The sequence below is a fragment of the Oncorhynchus nerka genome, linkage group LG10, assembly GCF_034236695.1.
Source record: "Oncorhynchus nerka isolate Pitt River linkage group LG10, Oner_Uvic_2.0, whole genome shotgun sequence".
Taxonomy (NCBI): Eukaryota; Metazoa; Chordata; class Actinopteri; order Salmoniformes; family Salmonidae; genus Oncorhynchus; species Oncorhynchus nerka.
Genome location: NC_088405.1, coordinates 26,319,212 through 26,338,229, shown reverse-complemented (window position 1 = coordinate 26,338,229; position 19,018 = coordinate 26,319,212). Strand labels below are relative to the sequence as shown.

The following is a 19,018-nucleotide window of genomic DNA, read 5'->3' as shown; positions in this document are numbered from 1 at the left end:
GGCATGCTGTCACATAGTTTTCACTATAGGAATATCTGTGCATTTGGTCAATGTAGCTGAAGAAAGTGTGTGTGTGTGTGTGTGTGTGTGTGTGTCCCTCTGGTTTAGGTTATATTCAGACTACCTGTACTTCAACATGGCTAACAAGTCTGTGGAGGACTTTGACCTGAGGGTCTCAGAATCCCTACAGCTGTTTGAGGCTTGTTTAGCAGAAAACTCTGTGCGTTCCTGTGTCTACAACACAAGCCTCTCCAATGCCATGACGGTGAGCGGGACTCTTATGAATAAATAATAAATATGCCATTTAGCAGACATACTTTACTCTTATTGCTGACATTGAAAATGTACAACACTCTCAACTGTATGTTCGTGCTGAACGATTAGTGATGAGTGCTTTTTGAGGTCGGTTCGATTTCGGTTAGGTTATTAAAAAATAATCACAAACGTTCCCGTTTTAAACAAGATATTTTGTCACGAAAAGATGCTCGACTATGCATGTAATTGACAGCTTTGGAAATAAAAAACTCTGACGTTTCCACAACTGCAAAGATATTATCTGTGAGTGCCCCAGAACTAATGCTACAGGCGAAACCAAGATGAAGTTTCATACAGGAAATGCCCCAGATTCTGAAGGCGCTGTGTTCCAATGTCTCCTTATATGGCTGTGAATGCACCAGGAATGAGCCTGCCCTTTGTCGTTTCTCCAAGGTGTCTGCAGCATTGTGACGTATTTGTAGGCATATCATTGGAAGATTGACCATAAGAGATTACATTTACCAGGGGTCCGCCCGGTGTCCTGTGTCGAAATGATTGCGTAATCTTTAGGTCCATGCGCCGTTCCATTTCTTCAGAAGAGAAAGTCAACTGCCACGATGGATTTATCGTCGATAGATATGTGAAAAACACCTTGAGGATTGATTCTAAACATCGGTTTGCCATGTTTCTGTCAATATTATGGAGTTAATTTGGAAAAAAGTTAGCGTTTTAATGACTTAATTTTCGTTTTTTTTCTTACCCAAACGTGATGGAGAAAACGGAGCGATTTGTCAACACAAATAATATTTTTGTAAAAACTAAACATTTGCTATCTAACTGAGAGTCTCCTCATTGAAAACATCTGAAGTTCTTCAAAGGTAAATGATTTTATTTGAAGGTTTTTCTGGTTTTTGTGAAAATGTTGCTTGCTGAATGTCAAGCATAATCCTATACTAGGCTATCAATAGTGTTACACAAATGCTTGTTTTGCTATGGTTGAGAAGCATATTTTTGAAAATCTGAGATGACAATGTTGTTAACAAAAGGCTAAGCTTGAGAGCAAATAGATTTACTTCATTTCATTTGCGATTTTCATGAATAGTCAACGTTGCGTTATGCTAATGAGCTTGCGGATAGATTTACACAATCCTGGATACAGTTTTCTTTCGTAGCTAAACGTGACGCAGAAAACGGAGCGATTTGTCCTAAACAAATAATATTTTTGTAAAAACTGAACATTTGCTATCTAACTGAGAGTCTCCTCATTGAAAACATCTGAAGTTCTTCAAAGGTAAATTATTTTATTTGAATGTTTTTCTGGTTTTTGTGAAAATGTTGCCTGCTGAATGCTAACGCTAAACGCTATGCTAAATGCTACGCTAGGCTATCAATAGTGTTACACAAATGCTTGTTTTGCTATGGTTGAGAAGCATATTTTGAAAATCTGAGATGACAGTGTTGTTAACAAAAATCTTAGCTTGAGACCTAGCATATTGATTTCATTTCATTTGCGATTTTCATGAATAGTTAACGTTGCGTTATGGTAATGAGCTTGAGGCTGTATTCACGATCCCGGATCCTGGATGGCTCATCGCAACAGGTTTAACTTGGCTTTCGAAGACTTTAGATAGGCAGGGCAGGTTGGATATAGGTCTGTAGCAGTTTGGGTCTAGGGTGCCTTTGAAGAGGGGGATGACCGCGGCAGCTTTCCAATCTTTAGGGATCTCGGACGATACGAAAGAGAGGTTGAACAGGCTGGTAATAGGGGTTGCAACAATGGCGGCGGATAGTTTTAGAAAGAGAGGGTCCAAATTGTCAAGCCCAGCTGATTTGTACTGGTCCAGGTTTTGCAGCACTTTCAGAACATCTGCTGTCTGGATATGGTTGAAGGAGAAGCTGGGGAGGCTTGGGCGAGTAGCTTCGGGGGGGGGGGGGGGGGAGCTGTTGGCCGGGGTTGGAGTAGCCATGAGGAAGGCATGGCCAGCCGTTGAGAAATGCTTATTGAAATGTTCGATGATCATGGATTTATCAGTGGTTACCGTGTTACCTAGCCTCAGTGCAGTTGGCAGCTGGGAGGACTTTCTCTTGTTCTCCATGGACTTTACAGTGTCCCAAAACATTTAGGAGTTAGAGCTACAGGTTTTGAATTTCTGCTTGAAAAATCTAGCCTTTGCTTTCCTGACTGACTGCGTATATTGGTTCCTGACTTCCCTGAACAGTTGCATATCGTGGGGACTATTCGATGCTATGGCAGTCCGCCACAGGATGTTTTTGTGCTGGTCAAGGGCAGTCGGGTCAGGAGTGAACCAAGGGCTATAATCTGTTCTTAGTTCTGCATTTTTTCTATGATGGTGAGGAAATTACTTTTAAAGAATGACCAGGCATCCTCGACTGACGGGATGAGGTCAATATCCTTCCAGGATACCCGGGCCAGGTCGATTTAGAAAGGCCTGCTCGCAGAAGTGTTTTAGGGAGCGTTTGACAGTGATGAGGGGTGGTCGTTTGACCGCGGACCCATAGCGGATACAGGCAATGAGGCAGTGATCGCTGAGATCCTGATTGAAAACAGCAGAGGTGTATTTGGAGGGTAAGTTGGTCAGGATAATGTCTATGAGGGTGCCCATGTTTATGGATTTAGGGTTGTACCTGATGGGTTCCTTGATGATTTGTGTGAGATTGAGGGCATCTAGCCTGGTGGGCGGAGACAAGCACAAAAACAGGTGTAACAGATCAGGGTGTGGCAAAATGCAGTCAATCAAATTGAAACTGACAGTCTGCACTTAACCTCATAGTCATTGTATTATATCAGTACTGGAGTACAGAGCCAAAACAACAAAAATGGTCACTGTCCCAATACTTTCAAGACTGCTTATTACCAACTACTACAACTATCAATGCAGTAGAGCTACCTCAAAAACTTCCTCTATCCCTCTGATCATTGTGTTGTGTACATTCCTCTCTCATGCGTTCTGTGTGTAGGCTATCCGCCTCTGTCAGAGCCGGGAAGAACAGGCACAATGGATAATGGTAATTGTAGTTAATTACCATGTTTCTCTTCTGAACTAGGTTGAATATTTGCCTAATGAAAACTACAACTAAAATGTGCATGTAACCCAGCGTCCCACATAGTTCTTGACTTAATTTCTCTCTTGAATGATTTGATTTCTCTCTAGAGAAACAGAGTGTTGAGCTCACAAAAAAACAAACTAGATGGAATTCAAGTAATTGAACCGACGTTGGTCAATCGGTTGTTTAATAACAGAACCCCCCCCCCACCCCCTCAGCACTACCGTAAGTGTTCAAGGTAAATGCATTGGAATGCATATCCTGTTGTATCACTGTTCTTGGTGGATAGTGTGTTGTCTAGATGGAAAAATAAGAAAATTGTGCAAAAGCAAGAAGAAACACTTAGTTTGACTGCATTTATTAAGAGATCTGATTATGCAAACAAAGTGCATACAAAGTTAAGCAGAGATGGCTTTGTCTATGCCAAATTGTATTTCTTAACTAAATTGATTCCATGCCAAATTGCGATCCATAACTCTGTCTAATAGGATTTGTTATTCAAATCACGGCCACTTCCTGGAAGGTGGTGAAAATGTGCTGTGACATATGCCTCAGTAGATCTACTGACTTGATAACTGATTAACTAATCAAGAACCGTGAAGTTTCCTTTCAGAACAGATTCAACTGAGATGCAGTTACTGTAAGTCATTTAGGAAGTAGTTGTCTCTGGAAATATTGGCATTTATTTCCAGAAATTCTTATTACTGTTTTAACGATTTTACAACCCTGAAATGGATATTGGCTCAGTTTTATACAGGCACAGTATGTATGCTTTGTTTAGTTTATTTGGATCCACTTTCAGCAGCAACTCTTCCTGGGGTCCACAAGTTTTAATGCTGTAAACATTTCCTTACTTGGGTGCAGCTGTCATAGCCTGGGGCACAGCTAGTTTACATAGGAAAAGCACAAATCTAGATACCTACTGCCAGAGATGTTCACACTGTTCTACATACATCTCAGCCTGATTTGTGGTAGTAATGTCATTGTATTGGTGCCAACATGGGGCTCAGAGTTCCGTGTCTACCTATTAAGGCACATATTTTCTAAGTAAAATGCATTTGACGTTCAGCAACGTGAATGTCATTGTCAACCGACATGAATGTTGACCTACAGTAGCTCCCTGTTTACATTGGACTTCTGAATCCATGCTGTTGAGCTTATGATCATTTTAAAAATATGTAAAGTTCATCATCTCAGAAGGTGCCACTTCTCTTTTTGCTGCATCTGCAGACATAATTACCTTTGTCGGTTGGTCTCTAGCACTCCCTGCAGGTTAGCTTGTGTACTGTTAACAGGAGTCATGCTGTGGTCTCTAGCACTCCCTGCAGGTTAAGTTGTGTACTGTTAACAGGAGTCATAGCATGTAGCTTGTTCTCCACCTTCACAATGAAGCCTTAGTAGAAGAGTTATGGAAATCATATAGAAGTCTTACCTGCAGTGTTTGTTGTGATCCTCTCCAGGTCAGACTGAACCTAGGACTGTATAGTGTCTTCCTGCTGGACTGGTTGACTGTCTTCCATAGAGATCAGATCCTAGTTCTGCAGTTAGAAGATTACGCTGCCAATCTGAGACTCACCATACGTAAAGTCTTTGACTTCCTAAATGTGGGTACGTACCGGGATAAAAACAGTTATTCCACTGATACTACATCAACATCCTAGGTGTGTCCAGAGCTAGGACACAATGTTGGTGATGCATGTCTGCTTCTTCCTCTGTGTGAATTTCAACATCTACTGACCCTGTATGTGTCTGTCTGTACTGCATGTCCCTCAGGGCCTTTATCTGAGCAGACGGAGGCAGCTCTCACCAAGAGGCCCATGTCCAACACACGGAGAGCAGCAGACAGGAGCCTGGGCCCCATGCTGCCCAGCACCAGGGACCTCCTCAGGGAGTTCCACCAGCCATTCAACCACAAACTGGCCACAATCCTGGACAACAAGGTCTTCCACTGGACAGAGACATAAGGAATGGCTCCACCTCAGATGGATACAGACCTGAGGAATAAGTACTGTACTAAATCCCCCATGGTCATTTGAGTCCTATGAGATGAATTGTCAAGTGGGATAAGCCATGGGACATGAATTAAATCACAATGGGAGAACATATAGTCAGTAAAATGTATGAGGTGCTCCGAAGACCTGAGCAATGCATCTGTCTAGTGCTTGAAGTTTTTCTTTTGTTTGCCTTTCGTGATGATGCAGTGACGGCGGTGCCCTTATACTGTATATTGTAGAATCGTTTGCTTTTTGTAGGAAAGACTCTTGGGAAATGACTGGGGTAGAGCCTGGTGGACTACTCCCTCTAGTGGGAAAGCTTTGACACGACAAATATTGAGAGTAAAAAGAGAGCCTTTACATGCTAATGATCGATAATTTTAAAATACTGTTTGCCACTGGGTATTTTACTCTCAATCATTGTGAAACCATTATGTAAAAAACAATTTGGGAGCAAACAGCACAATGGATTTTATCATGATGTTGCCTACAATTTTCTTTAAAAACAAACATGAAACACCCCGTCTTCAACGCCATACGCTGTTCTTTTTAACTACATTCAATTAAGTAAAGGGCAAAGAAGTGACCACGTGGTCGTAACCTGCTTTTTTAATGTGAAATATGTTGATGCCATTCTACACAGGCCTAGACTCACAATGGACACATCCTCACACCAGAGGGCAACAGAACCACAGAGACACACTATGGAATCTCATTTCCCGCCAATGCAAGTCTATCTTCTCACCAAAGACTGACAAATTTGTTTCTAACTTATATTTTCCAGTAGTTTTCTTGTTTGTACACGCTCTGCACATGGACACATTTTACGTAAACTCAAGCATCAAGCCTAACTTGCCTGATGGGCCGCCCCGAGGTGATGAGGGTAGGCGACAACACATTCGCAACGCTGACCCTCAACATGGGGGACCCTTAGAGGTGCATGCTTAGTCCCCTCCTGTACTCCCTGTTCACCCACGACTGTGTGGCTGCACACGACTCCAACACCATCGTTACGTTTGCCGATGACACGACGGTGGTAGGCCTGATCACTGACGATGATGAGACGGCCTATAGGGAGGAGGTCAGAGACCTGGCAGTGTGGTGCCAGAACAAAACCTCTCATCTTGGAGCACCAAGTCTGGGAGCTAAAGGCTCCTGAACAGCTTCTACCCCCAAGCCATAAGGCTCCTGAACAGTTAGTCAAATGGCTAGCAGGACTATTTGCGTTGACCCCCTTTTTCTTGCACTGACTCTCTTGCACTGGCTCTATGCACACTCACTGGACTCACACATACTACACTGACACTCCAACACACACGCTCACACACACAAAACACATGCATGTTGATGCCACACACACACACACACACACACACACACACACACACAAACTAACATTCATAGAAACACTTTCACACTCTTCACATACGCTGCTGCTACTCTGTTTATTATCTATCCTGATTGCCGAGTCACTTTTACCCCAACCTACATATACGTATTACCTCACCTCAAATATCTTGTACCCCTGCACATTCGGTCCTGGTACTTGTATATAGCATTGTTATTGTGTTACTATTTCCTTCTTATTTTGCAAATTGTTCTTACTTTTTAACTCTGTATTGTTGGGAAAGGACTTGTAAGTAAACATTTCACGGTGAAGTCTACACCTGTTGTATTCGAGCGCATGTGACAAATAAAATGTATTTGATTTGATAACTTACCAGCCACCCACTTGAATCTCTAGTCAATTTTTGATGTGTCTCAGCACAGGTTGACGTGTTTTTCAAGTGTTTTACTGTTATAATAGAGTCCTTGACTCAAATCACACACTACACTGAGTATACAAAACATTAAGAACACCTGCTCTTTCTATGACATAAACTGACCAGGTGAATCAAGGTCAAAGCTATGATCCCTTACTGATGTCACCTGTTAAATCCACTTCAATCAATGTAGATGAAGGGGAGGAGACAAGTTAAAGAAGGATTTTTAAACCTTGAGATAATTGAGACATGTATTGTGTAGGTGTGCAACTCAGAGAGTGAATGGGCAAGACAAAATGTTTAAGTGCCTTTGAATGGTGTATGGTAGTAGGTGCCAGGCGCACCGGTTTGAGTGTATCAAAAACTGCAACGTTGCTGGGTTTTTCACGCTCAACAGTTTCACGTGTGTATCAGGAATTGTCCACCACCCAAATGACATCCTGCTAACTTGACACAACTGTGGAAAGCATTGGAGTCAACATGGGCCAGCTTACCTGTGGAAGGCTTTTGACACCTTGTGGAGTCCATGCCCCGACGAATTGAGCCTGCTCTGATGGAAAAAGGGTTGCAGCTAAATATTAGGAAGGTGTTCCTAGTGTTTTGTACACTCAGTGTATATACTGTACCTTATAGTGCACTACTGTTAGCTTGGTGACCACAAATTGCACTAAATTGGCTATATTGTATTATTTGAGACGAATCCAGAGGAACTGTTCACATGAGCAGTATTAAAGTATTAGAAAAGCAGCAAGCTTATATTTTCACATGCAAATTAGTTTTGTGGCAAACTGTTGTGGTGACTTGTGAACTTCTGGCAAACAATTCTGGGAAACTTGTGGCGAACATTCTACTGTTTGCTGCAAACTCATTATGCATATGTAAATGAAATTATATATTTCGTTACTTTGTATGTTAACCAAAATAAAATGCCTTATCTACATAAACCAAATAAAATATAACTTTAAATGAGCTTCCTTCTTGCAGAGAAAACCTGCTTAATATTCAAAATACTAAACAATATGTATTCAATGTATTAAACAGATACAAATAAATCCAATACATCTTTCTTATCTCACATTGAAAACATTATGCCAAGTGCTACAATATTAACTTTGAAATCATCAGCATGCCAATGAAGAAAAGAGCAAAGATGGAATATTTCTCCAATAAATTGTTTCATATTTTTATGTATAGTAGCTATAACATTTACATGTGAGAAATGTGAACACTATGGGGATGTTGACCTTGGGATGTTTAAAGGGGCAACTACATAAATGATGTGAGGCAAGTGACAACTGAGCAATGAGCTTTCAAAGCCAGTTCAGAGCTATTGACTTACTGAGTGAACATTGGAGATTGCGGACCTGTGGAAGTCCTTCTTCCAAAGCTTGTTGAATACATGCACTTAAACAATCAGAAAACACAAAACAAAAGCATCATTAAGATACTGAGAACATTTGATATTTTGCCATCTTAAAAGGTATACTCACTAGCTAATGGACAGGCTTGGCAATCTGTCTTTTTGCTTGGTTGCTGCTAGAAAGAAACAAAGAAGGAACAACCGACATAACAAATATTACAGTTTACTATAGAATAGTATTGTACTTACTATATCATTCTATAGTATTCTGTAGTAAACTGTAGTGCTTACTATATAATTTCATGGTCATCTGTAGAATACTATACTACACACTATATTGATATGCTAATGTACCATTTGCATATGCCATGCCCATTCCCCTCCTCCATATCCCAATTTGTGCCACCTATGATGGAAAACCCTACATGCCAAGTATATACCAGCTATTGTGTTCTCTACAGGTTATAGAAAAGAGCAGAAGCGCTGAACCTAACTGGTCAGACCACTGTCCTACCCATCTACCTACAGGTTATGGACAATTTGCTTGTTTAGTCTTTATCCAGTAAGTTTCCTCAAGGAGAAAGCCCCAAAAAATATATATAAAATGTATTTTATTAAAAAGGTAACAAACAAAACGTAATTTAGAAAACATCACAGTAAATACTACACTATACTACAGTCCTCAAAAACACTACAGTGAATACTGTAGTATATACAGTGCATTTGGAAAATATTCAGACCCCTTGACTTTTTCCACATTTTGTTACGTTACAGCCTTATTCTAGAATTGATTAAATAGTTTTCCCCCCTCATTAATCAACACACACAACCTCATAATGACAAAGCAAAAACAGTTTTTGGTATTTTTTTATGAATGTACTAATAAAAAAACTGATATCACATTTACATAAGTATTCAAACTCTTTACTCAGTACGTTGTTGAAGCACCTTTGGCACCTTTGGGTATGACGCTACAAGCTTGGCACACCTGTATTTGGGCAGTTTCTCCCATTCTTCTCTGCAGATCCGCTCAAGCTCTGTCAGAATGGATGGGGAGCATAGCTGCACAGCTATTTTCAGGTCTCTCCAGAGCGGTTCGATCGGGTTCAAGTCCGTGCTCTGGCTGGGCCACTCAAGGACATTCAGAGACTTGTCCCGAGGCCACTCCTGCGTTGGGTTGTCTGTGTGCTTAGGATCGTTGTCCTTTTGGAAGGTGAACCTTTGCACCAGTCTGACGTCCTGAGTGCTCTGGAGCAGGTTTTCATTAAGGAACTCTCTGTACTTGGCTCAGTTAATCTTTGCCTCGATCGTGACAAGTCTCCCAGTCCCTGCCACTGAAAAACATCCCCACAGCATGATGCTGCCACCACAATGCTTCACCATAGGGATGGTGCCAGGTTTCCTCCCGATGTGACGCTTAGCTTTCAGGCCAAAGAGTTCAATCTTGGTTTCATCAGACCAGAGAATCTTGTTTCTCATGGTCTGAAAGTCCTTTAGGTACCTCCCTGACCAAGACCCTTGTCCCCGATTGCTCAGTTTGGATGGGCGGCCAACTCTAGGAAGAGTCTTGGTAGTTCCGGACTTCTTCCATTTAAGAATGATGGAGGCCACTGTGTTCTTGGGGACCTTCAATGCTCCAGAAATGTTTGGTACCCTTCCCCAGATAAAGTATAAATAAGGTAAGTAAGGTATTTTTGTTTAACATTTTTAATTCATTTGAAACGACTTCTGGTAAACTGTTTGCCACTAGCGGCAATAGATATTGTTAACATTAAAATAGAATCTCGAGAGAATTGTTTGACAGAAAACAACTCCGGCTTCCAGTAAAGGGAGAGTGTTCACTGAGCCAGAGTTAAATCACTGGCCCCTGGAATCACTCTTTTTGTCTCTAGGGACTGTTTGCTTGGTCGTAGATATGGAAGAAAAATATCACATAGGTAAGTGTCTGCCATAGACCCAAACAGAGACAAACACAGAGGCATACCCTGGAACAGTGTTATACCGTTATGGAAACATTGTCCCTGTTGCATGCGGTAGTATTTTTCGAGCAATGGATCAGCTTGACTCTCAACATAAAGTGGTTAAGTGCTCTGTTTTGTAAGATCAGTCACTACTATTTCAAAATTAGCAGTGCTTGAAAAAGCGTCTTTGACAAGAGCATTGTTTACCTTGATTGCAATTATAACCACAGGTGTTAGATTAAATTATTTTTTTGCAACCAACTCTCTCTTTTGATGAAAAGTGATTAGCGCAGAGGATGAATAGCAACATCTTTGCTTTCTGATTAGGGAGTTGTAGGGTGGTTACGGTCGGATAGTGTGATTGGGTAGAACTGGTAATGTCGACTGTCTTCCTACAGTGGCGAGTGAGTGCGTGGTGAGTGATGCAGCAGCAGTGAGGCGTGGTTGATTGCCCCCTCCTTGTGCTATCAACACGAATCCTCCCCTGGATTTTGACAGGCGGAAGGAAACTGAGAAGGTCTCATTTGACATTCTCTCATTTTGTCAAGGGACTTAGACGACATGCCCGATGTGTGATGGGCTAGGACAGCTTTCTCCTGCTTTAACCATGCACATGTTTCATATCACATGATCAGTGCAAAATGTTTGCTACAAATATATACTGTAATGCAAGAGTGATCCACCTACTGGTTGTCAAACATTAGGTTGTCATTAGGTCATCAAACAAGACAGTCTCTTATCAAGGGTGAGTAGTCACAATTAGTCAACAAACTGGTCATTCCAAAAGAATGAGCTGAACCTCAATAGTGTTCCATTCCTCCCCAGAAGTAATTTAAATTACCAAAACAACAGATGCCTTTAAAAAATAATCTGCTGTGATCAGGAAAATACAGTGCCTTCGGAAAATATTCAGACCCCTAGACTTTTTCCACATTTTGTTCGTTTTTTTTGTTCTCATTCATCTACACACATTACCTCATTGTGACAAAGCAAAAACAGCTTTTTAGAAATGTTTGCTAATTTATATAATAAAAAAAATGAAATATCACATTTACATAAGTATTCAGACCCTTTACTCAGTACTTTGTTGAAGCACCGTTGGCAGCGATTACAGCCTTGAGTCATCTTGGGTATGACGCTACAAGCTTGGCACACCTGTGTTTGGGGAATTTCTCCCATTGCTCTCTGCAGATCCTCTCAAGCTCTGTCAGGTTGGATGGGGAGTGTCGCTGCACAGCTATTTTCAAGTCTCTCCAGAGATGTTCGATTGGGTTCAAATCCGGGCTCTGGCTGGGCCACTTAAGGTTCGTTGTCCTGTTGGAAAGTGAACGTTCGCCCAAGTCTGAACTCCTGATGGCTATGGATCAGGTTTTCTATTAAGGATCTCTCTATACTTTGCTCCGTTCATCTTTGCATCAATCCTGGCTCAGTTCATCTTTCCCTCGATCCTGACAAGTCTCCCAGTCCTTGCCGCTGAAAACATCCCCACAGCACGATGCTACCACCACCATACTTCACCGTAGCAATGGTGACAGGTTTCCACCAGATGTGACTCTTGGCATTCAGGCAAAAGAGATCAATCTTGGTTTCATCAGACAAGAGAATCCTGTTTCTCATGGTCTGAGAGTCTTTAGGTGCTTTTTGGCAAACTCAAATCGGGCTGTCATGTGCCTTTTACTGAGGTGTGGCTTCAGTCTGCCCACTCTATCATAAAAGCCTCATTGGTGAAGTGCTGCAGAGATGGTTGTCCTTCTGGAAGGTTCTCTCATCTCCACAGAGGAACTCTAGAGCTCTGTCAGAGTGACCATCAGGTTCTTGGTCACCTCCCTGACCAAGGACCTTCTCCCCCGATTGCTCAGTTTGGCCGGGCAGCCAGCTCTAGGAAGAGTCTTGGTGGTTCCAAAGTTCTTCCATTTAAGAATGATGGAGGCCACTGTGTTCTTGGGGACCTTCAATGCTGCAGAAATATTCTGGTACCCTTCCCCAGATCTGTGCCTCAACACAATCCTGTCTCGGTGCTCTGCTCTGACCTCATGGCTTGGTTTTTGCTCAGACATGCACTGTCAACTGTGGGACCTTATATAGACAGGTGTGTGCCTTTCCAAATCATTGAATTTACCACAGGTGGACTCCAATCAAGTTGTAGAAACATCTCAAGGATGATCAACGGAAACAGGATGACTAACTGGGCTATCTGCATTGTGTCCCACCCACCACCCGCCAACCCTTCTTTTACGCTACTGCTACTCTCTGTTCATCAAAAATACCTAAATAAAGAATAAACAGTGACAGACAGCCACTCACGTATCTCACTTAGGTTACAGTGCCTTCGGAAAGTGTTGACACCCCTTGACTTTTCCCACATTTTGTTATATTACAGCCTTATTCTAAAATGTGTTTTTTTAAATAGCCCCAATGTTGGAGAAAACACCGTACACCTGGAAACCGTGTCAGCGTGCACTGCGCTCGGCCTGCCACAGGAGTCGCTAGTGCGCGATGGGGCTGCGACAGAGCCTGGACTCAAACCCAGAATCTCTAGTGGCTATCACTGTGATGCAGTGCCTTAGACCACTCCGCCACTAGGGAGGCCCAATGTTCATTATTAAACATTATCGTAAGAAATTGAAGTTCTGGAGCATCTTTCGCTCATTTGATTGCCTAATCAATTCAGATTGTAACGAATAACAATCACCTCTCCTACAGTCCCTGAAGTTCATTCGAATTAGAGGGGTGTTATAGAGACATACTGAACCAAAATGTGCAATGGCATCACTGTATGTGGAGGGGAGAGATACATTACAGTATGTACTGCTTTTCAAGGCATTAATGTCTTTCTAATGCATAGGGACAATAGTTTTTCCAGACCAGGTGACCAGGTAATGTAGACTGTTCACCTACAGGGGTGAGTGAGGACTTGGTGAGGGAAGTAGCAACAGTGCAGCTGGATCTATGGCATCTGCTTGCCCATGTGATTCATTTCTTTCCTAACATTCCCTAGAGACAACGAGTGATTCCAGGGTACAGTGAATGAACTCTGGCTCAGTGTGTCCATTCTCCCTTTAATGGAGGCCAGGGTAACTGCCATCGGGAGCTGAACAGAGGAAGCCTGGAGACTAGCCCCTTCCCCTTTAACCTAAGGTTATGCCTGTCAGACAACAAACTCACACTGGAAACTGTGGCTGGCTGGAGACACTTACAAAAATGTATTTGCTGCTGCAAACGTTCTGCAATTTTGTGGCAAATTTACTGCACATTACTACATAATGTGCCAAAAAATGTTGCCACTGGTGGTGAATCTGCAGCAAACCTTTGGCAGCAATAACATTTATTGCCACTAGTGGCAAAGAGTTGGCCAGAGATTTTGTTATGGCAAACAATTCTCTCGAGAATCTACTTGAATCTGCAGCAAACCTGTGTAAAAATATATATTTTTGCCTCTAATGGGAAACTGTTTCTGTTAAACACATGAGTTTCAAGACCAGTAACCATTGACAACCAGTCAGGGGGAGAAGAAAAATCAGTTGGAAATGGAAACCACGTCTGCTGAGTAACTAACTTATTCAGTAAACTACCTAATAAACTTTAAAATTACAATATGTTAGCCTGTTTAGCAATGTCATGTTTTATGGGATAGAATTGAACATATTTTGTTGGTATGTCAGTTTCAACCTGTCAGTGCCCCTGACTGGCTAACTAGCTGGCTAACTAACTTGCAAAATTAATGTGATAGCTAGAAAGTATTAGTATTAGTTAGTTAGTATTAGTATTTACTACAGTGTTTTTGCTGACATGACTGTAGTGTAGTGTAGTATCTACTGTGGTGTTCTTGTAGACATTACTGTAATATACTGGAGTATTTACTTCAGTGTTTCAGTGGACATTACTCTAGTATACTGTAGTATTTGCTATAGTGTTTTAGTGTTATCTTTTTCATTTTCTTTTTTAGAATATATACAGTAGGGCAAAAAAAGTATTTAGTCAGCCAGCAATTGTGCAAGTTATCCCACTGATATACTGATAACAAGTTAAACAGGTGCCATTAATACAGGTGTGCATAATGTTCAAATCATCTAGAAGTGACTTTGTTGAGCTTCATAATCCATTTGAGATACATTTGGATGATTAGCACATGATGCGAAAAAAATCAACTAAAATTGAGCATATCACCCAAAAGATCTGTGCAAGGCTCTGGTCTGGGCTTCATGTTAAATTAGTGCATTCATTCAGCTCATCCATGTCCAAGCAGCAGCTTAGCATGTCTTCTTTAGCTGTTATCATGTGGATGTTCCACTTGTTATCAATGTACTCTACCAGCCATGTGGTGTAGCACAGAGCAGGCTTGAGGTGTTGCCATGGGGATAGTGACCCACACAATGAAGGGGAAAAGCCAGCATAGTTACTCCAGCTAATCACACATCAGGCTTTATTTTGTTTTACAGTTGTTTCCACCTCAACAAACAAATCAAATCAAAGTGTATTTGTCATGTGCAATGAATACAACAGCTCTAGACCTTACAGTGAAATGCTTACTTACAGGCTCTAACCAATAGTGCAAAAAAGGTATTAGGTGAACAATAGATAGGTAAATAAATAAAACAATAGTAAAAAGACAGGCTAGATACAGTAGCGAGGCAATTAAAGTAGCGAGGCTACATACAGACACCGGTTAATCAGGCTGATTGAGGTAGTATGTACATGTAGATATGGTTAAAGTGACTATGCATATATGATGAACAGAGAGTAGCAGTAGCGTAAAAGAAGGGTTGGCGGGTGGTGGGTGGGACAAAATGCAGATAGCCCAGTTAGTCAATGTGCGGGAGCACTGGTTGGTCGGCCCAATTGAGGTAGTATGTACATGAATGTATAGTTAAAGTGACTATGCATATATGATAAACAGAGAGTAGCAGCAGTGTAAAAAGTGGTGTTGGGGGGGCACACAATGCAAATAGTCCGGGTAGCCATTTCATTACCTGTTCAGGAGTCTTATGGCTTGGGGGTAAAAAATGTTGAGAAGCCTTTTTGTCCTTTTTGTCCGCTTGCCATGCGGTAGTAGAGAGAACAGTCTATGACTGGGGTGGCTGGGGTCTTTGACAATTTTTAGGGCCTTCCTCTGACACTGCCTGGTGTAGAGGTCCTAGATGGCAGGCAGCATAGCCCCAGTGATGTACTGGGCCGTACGCACTACCCTCTGGAGTGCCTTGCGGTCAGAGGCCGAGCAATTGCTGTACCAAGCAGTGATTCAACCATGCTCTTGATGTTGCAGCTGTAGAACCTTTTGAGGATCTCAGGACCCATGACAAATCTTTTTAGTTTCCTGAAGGGAATAGGCTTTCTTGTGCCCTCTTCACGACTGTCTTGGTGTGTTTGGACCATTCTAGTTTGTTGTTGATGTGGACACCAAGGAGCTTGAAGCGCTCAACCCGCTCCACTACAGCCCCGTTGATGAGAATGGGGGCGTGCTCGGTGCTCCTTTTCCTGTAGTCCACCATAATCTCCTTAGTCTTGGTTATGTTGAGGGATAGGTTGTTATTCTGGTACCACCCGGCCAGGTCTCTGACTTCCTCCCTATAGGCTGTCTTGTTGTTGTCGGTAATCAGGCCTACCACTGTTGTGTCGTCTGCAAACTTAATGATGGTGTTGGAGTAATGCCTGGCCATGCAATCATGTGTGAACAGGGAGTACAGGATGGGACTGAGCACGCACCCCTGGGGAGCTCCAGTGTTGAGGATCAGCGTGGGAGATGTGTTGCTACCTACCATCACCACCTGGGGGCGGCCCATCAGGAAGTCCAGGATCCAGTTGCAGAGGGAGGTGTTTAGTCCCAGGATCCTTAGCTTCGTGATGAGCTTTGAGGGTACTATGCTGTTGAAAGCTGAGCTGTAGTCAATGAATAGCATTCTCACATAAGTGTTCCTTTTGTCCAGGTGGGAAAGGGCAGTGTGGAGTGCAATAGAGATTGCATCATCTGTGGATCTGTTTGGGCAGTATGCAAATTGGAGTGGGTCTAGGGTTTCTGGGATAAGGGTGTTGATGTGAGCCATTACCAACCTTTCAAAGCACTTCATGGCTACGGACGTGAGTGCTACGGGTCTGTAGTCATTTAGGAAGGTTGCCTTTGTGTTCTTGGGCATAGGGACTATGGTGGTCTGCTTGAAACATGTTGGTATTACAGACTTAATCAGGGACACGTTGAAAATGTCAGTGAAGACATCTGCCAGTTGGTCAGCACATGCCCGGAGCACACGTCCTGGTAATCCGTCTGGCCCTGCAGCCTTGTGTTTGTTGACCTGTTTAAAGGTCTTATTCACGCCGGCTACAGCGAGCGTGATCACACAGTCGTCCGGAACAGCTGATGCTCTCATGCATGCCTCAGTGTTGCTTGCCTCAAAGCGAGCATAGAAGTGATTTAGCTCGTCTGCTAGGCTCGTGTCACTGGGCAGCACGCAGCTGTGCTTCCCTTTGTAGTATGTAATAGTTTGCAAGCGGCAGCTCTACCCTTTAGCTCAGTGCGAATGTTGCCTGTAATCCATGGCTTCTGGTTGGGGTATGTACTGTCACTGTGGGGACGACGTCCTCGATGCACTTGTTAATAAAGCCAGTGACTGATGTGGTGTACTCCTCAATGCCATCGGAAGAATCCCGGAACATGTTCCAGTCTGTGATAGCAAAACAGTCCTGTAGTTTAGCATCTGCTTCATCTGACCACTTTTTTATAGACCGAGTCACTGGTGCTTCCTGCTTTCATTTTTGCTTGTAAGCATGAATCAGGAGGATACAACCACAACAGTAGTGATTTAACTTCATTGCACATGAAAAATTGCATGAAAGTGACTTTCTATCTCGTTAAGTTTAGGATGACAAAGGCACCTAACACATATAATGATGATGATGGTGACGGGGATGATGATTATGGCGACGATGATGACAACAATGCTGCTACTAACATAATGACAATGATAATTATCAGCAACAAATGGACAATTTTCAAATTAAAGACAGAGAATGTGACTACAGTGTGCCAAAAAGGCTTTTTATAAGGTTAGGAGGCATACTATGTTATTCATCAACCAAAATCTAATTTAATTTGAGACAATTCTTTGTTAACATCAACATTTTGAGGTCATGCATGCTGTGAACAACCCAATGTTTCTATCTTCTTTAGTGATTCAGATAGCAGTCAGCCATATTAATTACATTTCATGGCCCATTCCCAGACGGCTGAGGCTGTGTTGAGACAGCCACCCTAAGAACCCAAATTTAATTTTCTTTCTATATCAATCCTTTTTTCCTGACTGTCCACACCAGTGGAGGCTGGTGACTTCAAAAATGTAGGAGGATAGGAGACACACGGTATAGGCGTGGAACACACGGAGACGTCTACTGTAAGTGTGTTTCAAAAATCATCAAAGAGTAATTATTTTTACCTAAAGCATTTAATAAAGACATGTATAGTACAATATTATGGGAAATGTTAGTGAGAGGGCTACTTTAACCATTTTGGGAAGGGACACAGCAGTGATTGAATGAGGGTATGAGGCATGAGTTGAGGTGCTCAGATGCTTGACTTCATTGCAGGACAGGATTTAACTGAGAAGACAAAAATAATAACACAACACACTACACAGTTAGACAAAAGAACTAAGAATGAGTTTGTCCAAGCAAGGAGGAAAATGATTGATGTGTAATTTACATTTACATTTAAGTCATTTAGCAGACGCTCTTATCCAGAGCGACTTACAAATTGGTGCTTTCACCTTATGACATCCAGTGGAACAGCCACTTTACAATAGTGCATCTAGGTCTTTTAAGGGGGGGGGGGAGAAGGGGGTGAGAAGGATTACTTTATCCTATCCTAGGTAATGTGATTGTGTTTGTGTATATGATTGACTCTACATACAGTAATGAGAGAACATTGATAGGGGTACTCACAGTGCTAGAGAGGAAACATTCCATGTGCAAGTGGATGAGCGGGAACATGAGACGTGGCTTCAGTTCCTGTCAGTTCTTGAACAGGAGGGGACTTAGCTGGAAATACAAATAGCAGATACATTCCATTACAGCTGCGCCATCGTAGGTTTGAACAACAAGTTTGTCCATGAAGTTAAACATCTCACCCACTTGACACATCAAAGTAGCCCAAGAAACGTTCCCGAGTAAAGCCCTGATCATCCACATACCTGACGATAACTGACTACTGCAAGCAGACTGGTGGCACCATAGGTCCCAGAGTGGTGGGGACATTTTTACCCCCTGTGGCACAGAGTTTTTCCTTATCTGTTTACCTAACCAGGAAAGCCCTGGACCCTATACGGTATGACAGGGATTAATCAGTTGTAAAAACCCTGTCAAACTGCAGAAACCGTATACGTGTTCATATGAATTATATTTCAACTAGATTAGGAGGGGGATTACATCTACCCAGACATAGAGACAACAACTGATAGACAATAGAACTCACAGGGCTGAGCTTGCTTTATTCATGTTTGCATCATGCAGGCCTATGCAACTGTAGGCCTTGTAAAAAATGTACTCACAACTGTCATCAGTATTATGTTGATTGATTAATTCCAGTTAATAATTTTGGATTGAAAACATATAGGCAGCCTAGCCAGATGCATT

General features: G+C 42.2%; 1 protein-coding gene across 2 annotated transcripts in view; it reads left to right on the top strand.

Annotated features, from left to right (window-relative positions):
• Positions 1-8,048, top strand: part of LOC115135067 (carbohydrate sulfotransferase 15-like) — a 40,073-nt gene extending 32,025 nt beyond the window's left edge. The window contains exons 7-9 of one of the 2 annotated variants that reach the window (XM_029669311.2): positions 109-265; positions 4,782-4,925; positions 5,095-8,048. In XM_029669311.2, coding sequence (XP_029525171.1) covers positions 109-265; positions 4,782-4,925; positions 5,095-5,319 — 526 coding nt within the window. In that variant the 3' untranslated portion in view covers positions 5,320-8,048. The remainder of the gene's footprint in view (positions 1-108; positions 266-4,781; positions 4,926-5,094) is intronic. The other variant, XM_029669317.2, reaches the window with a different exon arrangement.
• The last annotated feature ends 10,970 nt before the right edge of the window (positions 8,049-19,018 follow it).